This window comes from Polypterus senegalus, chromosome 8 (assembly GCF_016835505.1).
Source record: "Polypterus senegalus isolate Bchr_013 chromosome 8, ASM1683550v1, whole genome shotgun sequence".
Classification (NCBI taxonomy): domain Eukaryota; kingdom Metazoa; phylum Chordata; class Cladistia; order Polypteriformes; family Polypteridae; genus Polypterus; species Polypterus senegalus.
This window is the reverse complement of record NC_053161.1, coordinates 65,814,405-65,833,312: the sequence shown is the minus strand read 5'-3', so window position 1 is coordinate 65,833,312 and position 18,908 is coordinate 65,814,405. Positions and strand designations below refer to the sequence as shown.

The following is an 18,908-nucleotide window of genomic DNA, read 5'->3' as shown; positions in this document are numbered from 1 at the left end:
AGATTTTGTACAAATAATGTTTTTCATTTTTCTTCCTTGATGGATTTTGGCACCCCCAGCAACAGTTGCTTGCACCCCAGAGTGTATATTATATATGTGTGTGTGTGTGTATGTATATATGTAGATATATATGTTTATATATGTGGATGTATATATGTGTGTGTATATATATATATATATATATATATATGTCTATATGTGTATATGTATATATGTATGGATATGTGTATATATATATACAGTATACACTGTGTGCACAATTATTAGGCAAGTGAGCATTTTGACCATATCATCATTTTTAATGCGTATATTCCAACTCCAAGCTGTATTAACTTGAATGCTTATTGGATTTAAGCACGTCAGGTGATGTGTATTTGTGTAAGGAGATCAACACCCTATATCAAGGTGTGCAGAATTATTAGGCAGCTAGTTTTCCTCGGGCAAAATGGGCCAAAAAAGAGATTTAACTGACTCTGAAAAGTCAAAAATTGTAAAAAGTCTTTCAGAGGGATGCAGCACTTTTGGAATTGCTAAGATATTGGTGTGTGATCACAGAACCATCAAACATTTTGTTGCAAATAGTCAACAGGGTCGCAAGAAACGTGTTAAGAACAAAAGACGCAAATTAGCTGCCAAAGATTTGAGAAGAATCAAACGTGAAGCTACCAGGAACCCATTATCCTCCAGTACTTTCATATTCCAGAGCTGCAACCTACCTGGAGTGCCCAGAAGTACAAGGTGTTCAGTGCTCAAAGACATGGCCAAGGTAAGGAGGGCTGAAACCCAACCACCACTGAACAAGAAACATAAGTTGAAACGTCAAAACTGGGCCAAGAAATATCTGAAGACAGATTTTTTTCAAAGGTTTTATGGACCGATGAGATGAGAGTGACTCTTGATGGACCAGATGGATGGACCTGTGGATCAGTAATGGGCACAGAGCTCCACTCCAACGTGGAGGTGGGGTACTGGTATGAGCTGGTATTTTTAAAGATGAGCTAGTTGGACCTTTTGCATTGAAGATGAACTCAAAATCAACTCCCAAACCTACTGCCAGTTTTTCAAGACACTTTCTTCAAACAGTGATACAGGAAAAGACCATGATTTTTATGCAGGCCAATGCTCCATCACTTGCATCGAAGTTCTCCACTGCGTGGCCAGCCAGTAAAGGCCTTAAAGATGAAGGAATAATGACATGGCCCCTTCCTCATCTGACCTAAACCCTATCGAGAACTTGTGGGCACTTCTTAAACGCTAGATTTACGGGGGAGAAAAACAATACACCTCTCTGAAGAGTGTCTGGGAGGCTGTAGTCACTGCTCCACAAAAGCTGATCGTCAACAGATCAAGAAACTGACAGACTCCATGAATGGAAAGGCTTATGACTGTTATTGGAAAGAAGGGTGGCTATATTGGTCATTGATTGATTGATTGATTTTTTGAAATGTCAGAGATGTTTATTTGTAAATTTTGAGGTGTTTGTTTATTATTCTCACTATAACAGATGAAAAGAAACAAGTGAGATGGGAAAATTTTCATTTTTCCTTTAGTTGCATAATAAATCTGCACACTAATAGTTGCCTAATAATTGTGCGCACTATGTATTCCCCTGATGATGTTCACACTCACATTTCCGTTGTGAAACATTCAGGTTTCAGGTTTATTAACATTTTGGATTGACTGATAGCACTGTGTTTGTTCCATATTAAAATTAATCCTCAAAAATACAACTTGCCTAATAATTCTGCACTCCCTGTATGTGTTTATATGTGTGTGTGTATATATATATGTATATATATTTATATATATATATATATGACAGCAACACTCATCACTCACAACAGTGACAAAACAATTACATTGACAATCATGTTACGTTATTTTCAAAATGTTTACTTTTCTTTTTCATTACTTCTTTAACACTAGAATTACCAGAGCCTACAAAAAAACTCGTAATTCCGTCCCACCTTAAATCGCTTCTTAAATCCCTTCACACCTCTCCACCTGCATCCTTTGTCCTCTAAATGTGCTGATAAAAAGAAGCTAGGAGCAGCCGGCTATTCCATCCCCCCACCAATTTAGAACGTGCACGAACTTCTTCCAGCTCATGCCTTGATTGAGTATCTGGGAGTGAAGTGGAGTTTTAGAGTGGAAATAATAGATCGTTATTTGGAACACTTGCATTTCATGTCTGTTCCGTTTCTACAGTAATCTGTGTAAACACATTGTTAAAACAGAAACGTTTTTTATATTCTAGTAGTAGATGACAAAATGTAGGCATAAACTATATAATGTATGAAGCCTGAAGTCCAAATATCAAAGAAAAAGGTACAAATATAACACAACAATTGCGCTTTTATTCAAAAATATAACTGCAGAAACAATGTTGCTGCACAGGAACATAAGTTGGTGTAAAAGTATAACAAAACAACGGGCAGATGGGGAGTGTCTGATGATTGCATAATGCGCCGAAGTTACTGCTCTTTACCATTCTCTCCTCTGCATGTCCTGGAGTACAAAAGAAACAGCATACAGCAACATGGGGGACTGGCAGGGACACTCAATAAAACTGAATAAAAAGAAAATCAAGTGACGGTGAGATACGAAGAAGGCAGCTTTGCCAATGTTTGTGTGTCAGAAACCTTTGTGGGGGTGTGTTAGTATGCATCGTGGTACAACGCAGAGCTATAGCGCGTCTGTATTCTGTCAATGTTAATCTTGATTAATCGTATGTAATCACACATGAAAATTTGCCCCAAATCGCAAATGTTTTTTTTTTTATTTAAAAGGGTTTTAGTGGGCGAGAGAATCAAATAATAGACATGGACATGAATATTGTAAACTCAAGCTCTTTTAATTTCTGAAAAAAAAAATGCTTTTAAACTGTATTTGAATTCAAAACAGAAACAAAAATATCATCCCTGGTTAAAATTGGGCAGACTTAAAAATAAAGTGGTAGTTTAAGTACTTTAAGTACATTTTCAGAATGGTATTGTCTTTAAATAATAATAACCAAAATTTCAACATAAAGTACAGTTTTTCTTCTTAAAAAGTCAGAAAGATAAAAGGTAATTTGACCAACTTAATCTTTAAACTCGGAGTAACCTTAGCCAAAATTATTTTGTACATTAGGCTAAAACAGTGTGATCATTGAACATTTTGTAATTAGATGTAATTAGAATTACTAACGGTCATGGAAGTCCAATGATCCCCAGTAAGTCCGCTTTCTGTAATGCATCTACTGTAATTTTGCTTGCTTTTCAATGTCATAAAGCTGTTGAATTTTACTTTAAATACTCTAACTGTAGCACATTTTCTAACCCGCTATCTTCCACCCATGCTAGTGGTCTACAGTCCAAAGCAATGTATTTTGCGAGAGAATTTGTAAGTTTGACCTATGTTGACTTACTAATTTTGGTCCTAAAGCCAATCATTTCATGAGGTTTGGGGTGCCGACACCTTTTGTTGGTACTTGAACCCGTACTGCTAGTGCTAACAGCATACACAGTTTCTGTGCTCTCTGTAACATGTTTTGCATTTAGATGGAACCGTAAGGTTGAAGTGCCTCGGTGGTATGCAAACTCATTTTTGCACAGTTTGCACCAAACCACGCTTTTATCAAGGCTTCCGTCGGGTAGTCTTTTGAAATGAAATTTACCTCCGATCAGTCCTAGAAACGCGCTTTCTTCTGACTCTTACATTTTTTTAGCTCTGATGTGTGCATCAATGTAATCGATGTACCAGGAAATCATGCATTGACAAAAGTTACCCTTTGCTTGGAATGCAAAGTGTGATTAAATGCGTTATTTTTTTTAACGCGTTATGGAGTACATGCATCGAAGCTTCTCAGCTGTGCTTGTGCTATGAAAAGGAAACATTTGAAAAATAACATAACATGATTGTCAGTGTAATAGTCTTGTGACCGTTATGAGTGTTGCTGTCATCAAGGATTTGATTAGCATTATTTCTTTCAATCAAGTTCGTATTTGGAGGACATGTTGTGTTCAAGTTTTTTTATCAAGGCTTCTGTTGGGTAGTCGTTTGAAATGAAATTTGCCTCCGATCAGTGCTAGCAACGCGCTTTCTGCCGACTCTTACATTTTTGTAGCTCTGATGTGTGCATCAATGTAATCGATGTACCAGGAAATCATGCATTGACAAAAGTTACCCTTTGCTTGGAATGAAAAGTGTGATTAAATACGTTATTTTTTTAACGCGGTATGGAGTACATGCATCGAAGCTTCTCAGCTGTGCTTGTGCTAAGAAAAGGAAACATTTTAAAAATAACGTAACATGATTGTCAATATACAGTAATTGTTTTATGAGTGTTATGAGTGTTGCTGTCATCAAGGATTTGATTAGCATTATTTCTTTCATTCAGGTTCGTATTTGTAGGATGTGTTGTGTTCAAGTTACATTCCGTGTTTGTAAATCGTTGTAGAGGTAACAGGTTTCATTCATCGATTCGTTTCTTACTGCATCAATAAACAGCTCGTCTTCCTCTTTATCTGAGACGTCACACACTGCATGCACGGGTTTTTTTTTACACTGTCTTCCTTTAGCGGGACATTGACCTTTTCCACCGTGTGCTTTGTTTCCGCAGTATCTGCACTTATGAATATGCTTGTATGTATCACACGCTTCATATTTTTTTGCTGCCTTCTCAATTGTGTAATTCGGTTTTTGTTCAGCACTCTTTGGAACTGTTGCTTTTTGTCTGTGCACTGCGTCATTTCACGTGAGCCACTCGGTGTACATGCATCAAAGGTTCTCAGCTGTGCTGGTGCCATCTCGTGCGATGTCCACGGCTGTATTTAATGTTAGCTAAGACCCAGCACTTAAAAGTTTCTCTCGCAGTTTCGCCGAGTTTGTGCCAAACACCACCCTGGCCATCTCATCTTCCTCTGCATAAGCACAGTCCTTCACCCGTGAATATTTAGCGGCAGTGTTTCTATTGGATTGCCGCTGACGAATGGCCTAATATGGGCAGGCACTAAATTACGTGGGAGGCGTAACTCCGCCTCCCATGGGCATCGAGCAGAAATCTATCATAGTATATGGACGAAAAAATAGGTTACAGTTATGACCGTTACGCGTAGAATTTCGAAATGAAACCTGCCCAACTTTTGTAAGTAAGCTGTAAGGAATGAGCCTGCCAAATTTCAGCCTTCTACCTACACGGGAAGTTGGAGAATTAGTGATGAGTCAGTGAGTGAGTGAGTCAGTGAGGGCTTTGCCTTTTATTAGTATAGATTAATGTCAGTTTTTGATAATCTCTGAAAGACGATATCTTTGCATTTCAGTACTCAATATTGTAGCACATATGATTTGCTAACTCATTTGAGTACGTTTGGTTCATATTTGTTATTTAAAAATATGTGACAGTGTAGCTTTGAAAATTAATTTTCATTTCCATTATAGCCAACTGTCATTTCCTGAAGTTTATTGTTTTCTGTTTTGTTCAGGTCACTGTCAAGTTCAAGTAGTCCAGATGTACCCTGCTCACTATACATGAAGGAGCTTCAAGGATTTATTGCTAGAGTGATGACTGACTATTTCAGACATTTTGAATGTGCTGATTTCATATATGATAACACAGAGGCTATAGCCCAGAGAGCCATTGAACTGTTTATAAGAAATGCCTGTCTTCTACGACCCCTTGGTGAAGGAGGAAAAATGAGACTTGCTGCTGATTTTGCTCAGGTAAGATATTCTCCTCATGATGTGCTTTAATGGCATGTAAATAAACTGCTTTAATTGTTTATTAATTAAATGTACATATTATTGGATCAAAATTAATGTTGCTTTTTGTTTTAATGAAATTACAACCATAAAATATTTGGTATTTAAGTTAATACAATTTTTTTGCAATTTGCATATTTCCAACATGCATGCAGTTTTACATTTTTTATTTTTTCAACATTGTGGATATCATGATCCTGTCTTTCCTTGACTTATAGTAAGTTGCTGCACAAATACCTATGTTATTTCAACTTTGAAAACAGACAGTTTTCTGGTTATTTCAGTTTTTTAAAACAACAACTATTAACTCTCTTGAAATTGCAATGTATTTCACACACTGTTGAATACTAAGTATATAGCCTGTATGAATTCTACGTGGGGAAGGAAAAACATGCCAAGTGGCATATGACGGATTGAGCAATTGTACTCCAAGTGAATAGCAGTGGTGAACAGCAACTCACTTGCAAAGTTTTCAGACATTGCAGACCGACAGTGAATGCAAATGCAAGAGTAAAAGGTGGGTTATCATTGTGAAAATAAAATAACCATTTTTTATGTGTTATTTGGCCATAAATTAGGCTCCTTTAAAGATTATTTGAATGCAGCTACTGTATATTAGAATTCTAGTGCATGGTTTGAGTTACATACACACACAATCACACATACTGAATCACATACATCTGTGTGATGGAAGTGTGATGGAAGATGCATACACATGCAGAGAAAGTTTTGTAAATTACGGTCATTCTCCAAGCACTTATTCTATATATGCAGTATTGTCAATTCTTATTTGGTGCCAAACCACACCTAGAAGAGCAGGTTGTGACATTACTTAGGAGTAACTCTAAGACGAACAATCCATCTGTCCTAAAAGTTACCATTTTTTTTCATATACGAAGTATAGGGAAAGAATTGGAATCCTCCAAAAATTCCATATCGAGATTTTGATGACTCTCTCTGTTTTAGACCTCCCTCAGTCTGAAAAAAACATTTTTGGAATTATTTCTTTGTGTGTGTGTATGTGTGGGTAAACACAATAATTTGAGTATAATTTCACTTAGGTCTACCAAATTTTGCATAAAAGTATTAGGTACAAAACATAGATTCCTATCCAGTTTTGGACTATTTTCGTTAACCGGAAGTGGTACTTTACCTTTTATTCATACAGCTGCAGAGTCCAATTTATTCAACTTTACTTTTATAATAATATTTGTTGTTGATGGTTCTTTAATGTACATAATATAAAAATATAATCACTGTCTTGCAGTTTACTCCTCAAATATCCATCCCAATATCTAGGGGAGACCACTTCCAATTTTTTTAGGACAGTCTCCTCCTGCCAGTTCAGTTACAGGCTGTCTGTAAAGTAAATATACAAATTTGCCTGAAGACCTAATATTATAGATAAAACATTTCAGACAAATAGGATTAACATAACCATTTTCTTAGCAGTTGAGTGACCTAGTATGCATTATAATTCTGATTTTTAATTTGGTTTAAAATCCAGTTTCATTTTTTTAATGCATTTTGCACACTATTCAGAAAAGTCACTTAAGCAGGCAGTAACACCATCTACTTGCACAGAGCTGTGAAAATGACTGAAAAAAATTACACTTATGCAGGTGTTCCCTTTCACATCATAGGTTTTTTGTATGCCATGCTCCTTAGGCTGCAGTATTTACAAAGATGAACTAGCTACAGTATAACAGTTATTTTATGGAAATAACATGAGAGTACTAAATAATTTGTGTCCTTTCTTCTAAAAATATCTAAGAGAAATTTGTCTTAAAGAAAATTAACAATGGTGCATATATTTTTAAATATTTATGTAACACTCCTAACATTAACAATTGTTTTAAGTAAAATGAACAATATTATTTTAAAATGTATTAACTGTGTGCTTTATATTTACGAAGAAATTGCATGGCTGATATTCCTATGGTCTTGTGCACTGCATTCAGACTCCTTCACATTCTGCGCACGTTATTGTGCTGTACATTTAATTTTAAATGGATAATTTGGCTCTTTTGCCAATCAATTTGCATTCAGTAACCCATAATGACAAAGTGAAAGCATGTTTTCAGTAAGGTTTGCAAATTAATTAAAAATTAAAAACTTAAATCTGTCATTCATTCAAGTATTCAGACCTTTTCCTTTGGCACTCCAAGTTGTGGTCAGGTGCATCCTGTTTGCTTTAATTATCTTAAGGACGTGTCTAGATCCTGATTGGAGTACATATGTGGCCAAGTAAATTGGTTGGATAAAGTTGTATTTATATGGTTCCACAATACACACTATGTCATATCATAAACCAGACAATGATGTCCATGGAATTATCTGTGGACCTCTGTGATAAAATTGTGGTAAGCCATAGATTAGGGAAATGGTGTAAAACCAGTTTTAAAGCTTTGAGTGTTCCTAAGAGCCTCAGTAATTGTGAAATGGAAGAAGTTTGGAACTGCCAGGACTCCTTCTAGAATTGTGTGTCAGTCCAACATGAGTAACTGGGAAAGCAGGGCCTTGGTCAGACAGGTGACTTCAGAAGTCATCTGCTGTGATGGGAGAACCTGTCAGAAAGGGCAACCATCTCATCAATACTCCAATAACCAGGCATTTATGATAGAATGGCTAGACAGAAGCCACTTTTTAGTAAAATGCATATGAGAGCTTGCTTGGAGTCTGTTTAATGGCATTTAAAGGACTCTGAGACCATGAGGAAAACACTGATCTGATAAGACAAAACTAAGCTGTTTGGCTAGAATTTCAAGAACTATATCTGGCAAAGACCAGGCAGTGTTCATCACCTACCTAATACCATCACTACGGTGAGGAATTGGTGGTGGTAGCATCATGCTATGGAAGTGGCAGGGGCAGGAGGATTGAATACAGGCAAGACAACGCTGTAGTAGTTTTGGGACAAGTCTCCAACTGTCCATTAGTGGTTCAGCCAAAGTCCAGACTTATATCCCATAGGATGTTTGTGGAAAGACCTGCAGATGGCAGTTTACAGATGCTTCCTATCCAGTCTAACGAAGTCTGAGAGGATCTGCAGGAAGAATGAAGTAAACTGCAAAATCCAGGTAAACAAAGCATGTAAAGACTTAACCAACAAGATTTGAAACTGTAATTGATGCCAAAGGGGATTCTACTGAGTTAAGGTTGTGAATATTTGACAGATTACAGATTTTGATTTGTAATAAATTTGCAAACCTTTCTGAAAAAAAATCACTTTGTCATTGTGAGTTGTAGAAAATAGATTAATGGGAAAAATTGTCAAAATTTATAATTAAATCTACAACACAATTTACAGTGTGCAGAAAGTAAAGGTGTCTGAATCTTTTCTAAATCCTCTGTATGTATTCCAGCTTGCACCACATCACTTGCTGAAAGGAATCAGGAACAGCAAACGTTTTCCCAGTGTAGTCCAATCTCATTTAAGCCTCAATAAAACTAACACATACAGTATGGATATAGTATCACAAAACACAGTGCTTACTTCTTTTCAAGAAAGAAGCAGGCCACTTGTAAACTTTACTGGAAATTAAATCAAGCTGTCAGTGTACATTTTTCTTCAGTTTCTGTAATAGCTGAAGACATTATATTCATAAAGATCCCTGTAGATATGCTTGATTTGTGATTAAGACTGCTTCAGTGCTGTACAACAGAGAAGCTCTATAGTTTAGAATGACAGATCAATGCCTTTGTGACTTTCAATAGTCTAGTATTTATGATTCTGTATTATGTCTACTGTTTCATGTTTCACTAAGAAAGACGCCAAATTAGAATCATCCATTTAGTCCATCACAGTTGTTGCCGCCGATGTATAAGTATAAGAACTGCAGGCCTCACTTTCCTCAATTAAGGTCAGTGTACACGACTCCACCATAAGAAAGAGACTGGGCAAAAACGGCCTGCATGGCAGATTTCCAAGACGCAAACCACTGTTAAACAAAAAGAACATTAGGGCTCGTCTCAATTTTGCTAAGAAACATCTCAATGATTGCCAAGACGTTTGGGAAAATACCTTGTGGACTGATGAGACAAAAGTTGAACTTTTTGGAAGGCAAATGTCCCGTTACATCTGGCGTAAAAGGAACACAGCATTTCAGTAAAAGAACATCATACCAACAGTAAAATATGGTTGTGGTAGTGTGATGGTCTGGGGTTGTTTTGCTGCTTCAGGACCTGGAAGGCTTGCTGTGATAGATGGAACCATGAATTCTACTGTCTACCAAAAAATCCTGAAGGAGAATGTCCTGCCATCTGTTCGTCAACTCAAGCTGAAGCGATCTTGGGTGCTGCAACAGGACAATGACCCAAAACACACCAGCAAATCCACCTCTGAATGGCTGAAGAAAAACAAAATGAAGACTTTGGAGTGGCCTAGTCAAAGTCCTGACCTGAATCCAATTGAGATGCTATGGCATGACCTTAAAAAGGCAGTTCATGCTAGAAAACCCTCAAATAAGGCTGAATTACAACAATTCTGCAAAGATGAGTGGGCCAAAATTCCTCCAGAGCGCTGTAAAAGACTCATTGCAAGTTATCAAACGCTTGATTGCAGTTATTGCTGCTAAGGGTGGCCCAACCAGTTATTAGGTTCAGGGGGCAATTACTTTTTCACACAGGGCCATGTAGGTTTGGATTTTTTTTTTCTCCCTAAATAATAATCATTTAAAAACTGCATTTTGTGTTTACTTGTGTTATATTTGACTAATAGTTAAATGTGTTTGATGATCAGAAACATTTTGTGTGACAAACATGCAAAAGAATAAGAAATCAGGAAGGGGGCAAATAGTTTTTCACACCACTGTATATATATATATGCCAGCAACACTCATGACAATGACAAAACAATTACATTGTCAATCATGTTACGTTATTATTAAAATGTTTCCTTTTCTTTTTCATTACTTCTTTAACACACTACTTCTCTGCTGCGAAGCGCGGGTATATTGCTAGTACACACACACAGTATTTGTAGGACTTATGTTGAAGAGACATTCGGCATCTGTCAAGCGTTGTAAGTATACAACCGGTTTCATCGATATCTTCACATCCAGCTTTTGAGAGTTTAAACATTCATAAACATCAAAGTGTTTACTACTGAAATCGTCACCTGTCAATCTAAGATGTTTAAGAGGCATTGCCGGTTGTCGAAAGGTGTAAAATATTTGGCCATTTCGGTACACTTGAAAGCAACAACCGAACAATTCAGCGGCAGCCATCAACTCACATGCAGAACCATAGGTGAAGGGCTTAAGTATTTAACTCTTCCAGTGCTCCTGTGTAGTATAATTATCTCCTGTACCGTCATCAGTCCACACCTTGAACCTATCCCAGTCATTCAATACATAAGACACAATGTTCCTCCGGATATCAAGAGTGAGCCTGATATGGCCGTGCAATATGTAACAAAGAGAATGGAAAAGGTAGGTGCCATCTCCAGGCATGGAACCCACTCGGTAAGTGACAGTCCTTTGATCGATGGTGATCACCTTGATAGACATGTTAATGGGGGTACGGTTGTAATGATAAAGGAAATGGGTACCTGAACAATGTAAAGTAAGTCTAAAATACCTACACAATAACTATAATCGTAATAAATGAACAATAAAACAGCGGATAAGAAGTGGATTAAATAAAAAGGCTGTTAGTTACCAGGGAGACGTGAATCCCGTGGCGAAGCAAGGAAGGGAATGAAGAGACTGGAGCGACGGACGGCCTTATATAGGCAGGCAGCCAACAACGTGGGAGGCGTGGGGATGGGGAACCCAACGCCGCCTCACATGGTGACCGAGCTTCAGGCTATGGACGTATATATGTACGTAAGTAGGATTCAGTTAGCGTTGGGAACCTGTGTACCAAATTTCTTGAAGATGGGCGCATAAGTAACAAAGACCGTTGAAAAGTTCAATATGGCGGCCGACAGTGGCATCATACCACCGAAATAAGTACCAAATTTCAGTCTTCTACCTACAGAGGAAGTTGGAGAATTAGTGACGTTGGAAAGTTGAATATGGCGGCTGACAGTGGCATCATACCACCGAAATTAGTACATACATTGGTTTCGGTTAGCGCAGGGAAGCCGCCTTCCAAATTTCGTGAAGATGGGGCCATGAATAAGAAAGTTCAACATGGCGGACGTTGTTGACCATTATGCGTAGAATTTTGAAATGAAACCTGCTTAACTTTTGTAAGTAAGCTGTAAGGCATGAGCCTGCTAAATTTCAGCCTTCTACCTACACGGGAAGTTTGAAAATTAGTGACGTTGGAAAGTTCAATATGGCCACCGACAGTGGCGTCATACCATCGAAATAAGTACGTACATCAGTTTCAGTTAGTGCAGGGAAGCCGCCTACCAAATTTCGTGAAGATGGGGCCATAAATAAGAAAGTTCAACATGGTGTACGTTGTCAACCGTTATCGACCGTTATGACCGTTACGTGTAGAATTTCGAAATGAAACCTGCTTAACTTTTGTAAGTAAGCTGTAAGGAATAAGCCTGACAAATTTCAGCCTTCTACCTATACGAGAAGTTGGAGAATTAGTGATGAGTGAGTGAGTGAGGGCTTTGCCTTTTATTAGTATAGACTAGCAAAATACCCGCGCTTCGCAGCGAAGAAGTAGTGTGTTAAAGAAGCAATGAAAAGGAAACATTTTGAAAATAACGTAACATGATTGTCAATGTAATTGTTTTGTCACTGTTGTGAGTGATGAGTGTTGCTGTCATATATATATATATATATATATATATATATATATATATATAAATATATATATATATATATTTACACACACACACATAAACATATATATATACATATCTATACATATACACATATATATACACACACATATATACACACAAATACATATATATATATACATACACACACATATATAAACATATATATACATATACATACATATCTACATATATACACACACAGCTATTTCAGATCAGTGCAATACGCTGCTTGTTAAAACGGATAACTCCGCTCTTACGTGCAAGTCTGCGTGGATATTATGAACTATCAGTATTTGTTCAAGTTCTATTTAAATTTTAAATAGAAGGAATTTTTATTTAGTCGACAGAAATATCTTTGGTAGGAATGGTAAAACAGACAGGAATATTATTCGTGAATAAATCAACTCAAACCTTAAACAACTTATAATATTTTGCTCTCCATAAAAATATATCCTGTCTAAATTATACAAGTTAGAAATAAAGTAAACGTTAAAAGAACAAACATTCACATTTCTTTACTCTTATGTAATTTTATATAAAAATAAACTTAGATTTTAAATATCCCAAAAGATTTTGCTCTCCATAAAAATATATCCTGTCAAAATTATACAAATTCAAATATGAACATGCTGCATAACAAAACCTAGAAATATAAATAAAATGTGTTCCTTTCAGCAATAACAAATCAAATCATTCAGTTGTCTTTGCTCATATGTCATTTTAGAGCTGGACGCCTGGCATCTTTTTGGCAACAGGTTCGTTTATGTTTGGTGTGAGGTTCTGTGTTGTGGAGATTCTCAGGATGGACTGCAGGTGCTCATCAGTGAGGCGACTCCTGTGTGCTGTTTTGTTAGTCTTTATCACTGAGAAGAGCTTCTCACACAGATATGTGCTACCAAACATGCACAAGGTTCGAGCCGCATGTAGACGGACTTTTTGTTCTTCAAAGTCACCAAAGCGCCGTGCAAACTCAGTGCGCTCAGTTTATCAGCAAAGTGCGTATTTGGGAACACCGTAGTGAAGACTTGGTTCAACATTACTTGGCAACAGGGAAAGTGGGGCAAATTGCACTGGTGCATTTGTGTCTCCCATAAAAGCAGCTTCACTTGAAATCACTTTGTGATTGTGCACGGTAAAGCGTCCGCTGAAGTGTCAGATTCTTATTTAATTCTTCTGCTTTCTGTATCTTCTGCATTGCATTCAGGTTACCCTGATGTTTTGTCTCATAGTGCCGTCTTAGATTAAATTCTGTAATTACAGCCACATTAGCTCCACAAATGAGACACACGGGTTCAGTAAACATATACTCAGCCTCCCATCGGTTTTTAAAGGCTCTATTTTCAGAATCAACTTTTCTCTTCAGCATCGTGTGAGCTAGCTTCGCAATAACTTGCAGCATCATAAGCTAGACTTGATTAACGCGGTAAGTGTTCGGCAAGGCAGCTGAAGCGCTGCATTATGGGATCTGTAGTTTATTGTGTTACCAGCGCTTCATATACCCGGGCCATTAATAACAATAATACAGTATATAAAATGATCTCGGGCGGATATAATTACACGCCGGGCGGATGTGGCCCGTGGCCCTTGAGTTTGACAAATATGGACTAAATAGAACTTGAAAAGATATATTTTTTCAAATGTGATCGCGCAATTCAGATAGAGTTGACGCGCACTACAGCCTGCATGCCTCAATAAGTCATCCTCCCCTCGCTCTTACTTTTTACTTACTCTCTCCTGGTTTTCTATGTACTGCGTGATTACGTGAAGGCATGATGATGTCACACGAAACTCCGCCCCCACGGCGTTCAAGCTCATCTCCATTACAGTAAATGGAGAAAAACAGCTTCCAGTTATGACCATTACGCGTAGAATTTCGATATAAAACCTGCCCAACTTTTGTAAGGAAGCTGTAAGGAATGAACCTGCCAAATTTCAGCCTTCCACCCACACGGGAAGTTGGAGAATTAGTGAGTGAGTGAGTGAGTGAGTGAGTGAGTGAGTGAGTGAGGGCTTTGCCTTTTATTAGTATAGATATAGGTGGATGTATGTGTGTGTGTGTGTGTGTGTGTGTGTATATACAGTGGTGTGAAAAACTATTTGCCCCCTTCCTGATTTCTTATTCTTTTGCATGTTTGTCACACAAAATGTTTCTGATCATCAAACACATTTAACCATCAAGCAATCAAGCGTTTGCGATAACTTGCAATGAGTCTTTTACAGCGCTCTGGAGGAATTTTGGCCCACTCATCTTTGCAGAATTGTTGTAATTCAGCTTTATTTGAGGGTTTTCTAGCATGAACCGCCTTTTAAGGTCATGCCATAGCATCTCAATTGGATTCAGGTCAGGACTTTGACTAGGCCACTCCAAAGTCTTCATTTTGTTTTTCTTCAGCCATTCAGAGGTGGATTTGCTGGTGTGTTTTGGGTCATTGTCCTGTTGCAGCACCCAAGATCGCTTCAGCTTGAGTTGACGAACAGATGGCCGGACATTCTCCTTCAGGATTTTTGGTAGACAGTAGAATTCATGGTTCCATCTATCACAGCAAGCCTTCCAGGTCCTGAAGCAGCAAAACAACCCCAGACCATCACACTACCACAACCATATTTTACTGTTGGTATGATGTTCTTTTTCTGAAATGCTGTGTTCCTTTTACACCAGATGTAACGGGACATTTGCCTTCCAAAAAGTTCAACTTTTGTCTCATCAGTCCACAAGGTATTTTCCCAAAGTCTTGGCAATCATTGAGATGTTTCTTAGCAAAATTGAGACGAGCCCTAATGTTCTTTTGCTTAACAGTGGTTTGCGTCTTGGAAATCTGCCATGCAGGCCGTTTTTCCCCAGTCTCTTTCTTATGGTGGAGTCGTGAACACTGACCTTAATTGAGGCAAGTGAGGCCTGCAGTTCTTTAGATGTTGTCCTGGGGTCTTTTGTGACCTCTCGGATGAGTCGTCTTTGCGCTCTTGGGGTAATTTTGGTCGGCCGGCCACTCCTGGGAAGGTTCACCACTGTTCCATGTTTTTGCCATTTGTGGATAATGGCTCTCACTGTGGTTCGCTGGAGTCCCAAAGCTTTAGAAATGGCTTTATAACCTTTACCAGACTGATAGATCTCAATTACTTCTGCTCTCATTTGTTCCTGAATTTCTTTGGATCTTGGCATGATGTCTAGCTTTTGAGGTGGTTTTGGTCTACTTCTCTGTGTCAGGCAGCTCCTATTTAAGTGATTTCTTGATTGAAACAGGTGTGGCAGTAATCAGGCTTGGGGGTGACTATTGAACTCAGGTGTGATACTCCACAGTTAGGTTATTTTTTAACAAGGGGGCAATTACTTTTTCACACTTCGACTTTCGCGGCTTCACTCTATCGTGGATTTTAAATGTAAGCACATCTTGAAAACAGGGTAAAATAAAAAAAAAAACTTGGGGCACCCTGTCCAATTACCATTAAGTATCTATGCCTAATCATAATAATTGTTTTTTTTCTGTTACACTCAATTTTAAGTGTGGTTAATTTCAAGTTACTGACACCACATCAACACCTTGGTTTGGCTGTTATTTTATAGTTCTGTTGTTTTAGTACTATGGGTGGCCTTTAATTGTTAGCTGTTTTTATGCCTGAAGACTATCTTCTAATAAGAGATAACATTTAATCTGCAATCTTCCGCAGGGCCCATGGAATTACTCAAGATTTGTTTGGGCTATCCTTAATAGTGTCCCATCTTACTATCAACATTAAAAGGCTATCTTCCAGTTTTTTGTTACATTTTTTGTTTACTTCTCTCCCTGGTACAAATACCAGCTACTTAATTCATTCTTATTATCAGCAGTATGAGACCCTAAAGACTATCTCAATTGATGATTTGTAAGTAACCAACCTTCTAGAATTGCTTTTCTTTAGCTATGATTAGATAAGTACTCGCCTTTATTTACTTTTACTTGGATGTAGCTGGAAATAGCTATTCCTCATTGTTGCATTTTCTCTTCACAGAGGTCATTTTCAAAGGCATCTAAAATTGCAACTGCAATTTTCACTCTAAAGCTTTCATTTGGAGTCACTTGGATTTTACCATACCTCTTTTATGTCAATCCTGTATTATAAATAATGCAAGCACAAATGAAAAATACATAAAAAGGATAATAAAGGTAAAATGTAAATGTACACAAAAAATAAATTAATTATACATACAATACTGAGGTTTAAAGTCCTAGTTGGACTGCTAGAGGTTCTTGTCTGTTTTGCTTAGGTCTGATGTTTAAGACAAATACATTAAAACTTCAGGCTGTATTCTAAAAACAAGGTCACAGATATACTGACAGACATCATTACTTTTATGGACCATTTCTAAAAACAATGGGTAACAGAACATTCAGAGAAAGAAGCTACACAAAGGGCATGTATATTTTCTGGTGATGTCTCTAGGCTTTATGGCTGACTCATTTGAGATCCTAATTAAATATTGTGTACTGCTGGAGGAAATATGAGAAAGTATAGGTAAAAAACTAGGACATAACGTCAGATAAAGCCAAACGCTAAAAAATATTCTGTATCATGGTATCTGAATATGGAAAAACATAATGCTTCATCTAGCTATTCATTTATAGGTTTTGAAACAAAAAAAGACTTCTGTGAAGACATAAGAAATGAGAAAAATCATAGAAATGGGTTTCGTATTTCTGAAATTAGCATTTTTTTCAGAATTGTGGCAGGCTATTATTCACTCCAGACACCAGTACTGTTAAGTGAATCCAAAGTGGTTTCACAAACATATTCAGGTTTTTAGAGACTCAACAGGAGTTCTTGTCTCTGTACTTACGTTAACTGTCACTTACATTAATAATATATCTGACTGTAAAAGTGACAATGAGTCTTACCTAGAATACACAGTGAGCTGTCATAAGAGATGCAATTTGAGAGACAAAGAAAGGGAAATGTACAGCTTGTGATACTTAATCCAGCTAGTGGCATACTGTACATGTGGGGAAATGTACAATTATGTCCATTGAGAGCAAATGCCAGTGCTGTATGGTGTGGGACTTAATACTACTGTATGGTAAAGCATGTCTGGGGTCTGTGACAAATTAGTGCAGGTGTAAGTAATAGTGTAGTTCAGGCTCCATGAGTGTAGCTGTGTGTGGGAGAAAAGCAATATAGCCACAGAGTACTTAATGGGACAAAGCTGATGACTGTCTGTTCACATGTGAGAGCATAACTGGCTCAGATGTCCCTTGTTGGTACTCTGTGGCTGACCACTGAAGCACCTACACTCACTGGCCTATAAAGAGTCTGGGCAGTAAGGAACAGGGGAGAAAAAAAAAATCGAAGAACACAGACAAAAGGAAATAAAAGTCAATCAGGTGGTCAAGATAGTGCTGCAGGATGGAGACATTGCAGTGGGGAAAATCCTACGGGGAAGCAAGAGGAACAGTTCTCCAGAGCAGATTGACCATGATGATTGGACAATGCATGAGAGTTCGTGGGCTGCCAGATGGAAGGTGGCAGGATGTGGAAGCTGGGTGCAGTGTTGTGTTCTGACAGACTCTAAAGGAGGTCATCGGACTGAGAGTCAGAATAAGGTTAACTACAATTGCTGGGGTCTCAGCCCTAAAGTATACCACAGTGTGAGCAGGAGAGAATAGTGAGAGAGAGTGAGAAATGAAGGACAGCATGAGGTCCAATTCAGTTTTTCTAAGGACTATTTAAGGGCTAAATGTATTACTTTGATTTTAAGACATGTCACATTGCACTAGCCCACCCCGATCATGACTATCCATGACCCGGATTCAAGGAGATGCCGAGCTATGGGCAACCCGGGCATCATGTACTGACATTGTCACATAGCAAGAAGACCACTGTCTATTGCAATACTAAAAGACTTGTGTTACAGTTAAGTTTACAGCAATCATTTAACAAGCTGTTTTGAAGAACATTTTTCATAAAAATGTTAAGAGAAAGTTACTATGTCCGCAAAGAATAAAAAAAGTTTTTTATTGATATTGTTTAACTGCGGTATGATTATCGGGCTCACTACTTGTTGCGATGTGGCCAGATTTCTCTGGTTTCACAATTCTTCTTTGATTCTAGTACATTTTGACTATTGAAGGGGTTGGTGGGAAGCATGCAATATTTTCATTTTGTTTTCACCCCCCAGACATATTTTGCAAATGTCATATTTTTTTATTTAATTTTAATTTCCAAGACTTATCCAAATGCCTAAGACTCCAATGCATACATATACAATGACAAAATAAATGACTGAAGGAGAAAACACTTCAACACTAAAGAAAAATTACACTTCACTGAACTTTTAGTACTAATTTTACTTCTGAAAACAAATACAACCATGGACGAGTTTCCTGTCATGACTACATCAGAGTTTTGGAACTTATTTTACCCTCTATCTTCAAAGGTCTTCCAT

General features: G+C 37.7%; 1 protein-coding gene across 1 annotated transcript in view; it reads left to right on the top strand.

The window, feature by feature from the left end:
• cog5 (component of oligomeric golgi complex 5) overlaps positions 1-18,908 on the top strand; it is a 565,478-nt gene that overhangs the window by 453,786 nt on the left and 92,784 nt on the right. The window contains exon 18 of the mRNA XM_039761193.1: positions 5,466-5,703. Coding sequence (XP_039617127.1) covers positions 5,466-5,703 — 238 coding nt within the window. The remainder of the gene's footprint in view (positions 1-5,465; positions 5,704-18,908) is intronic.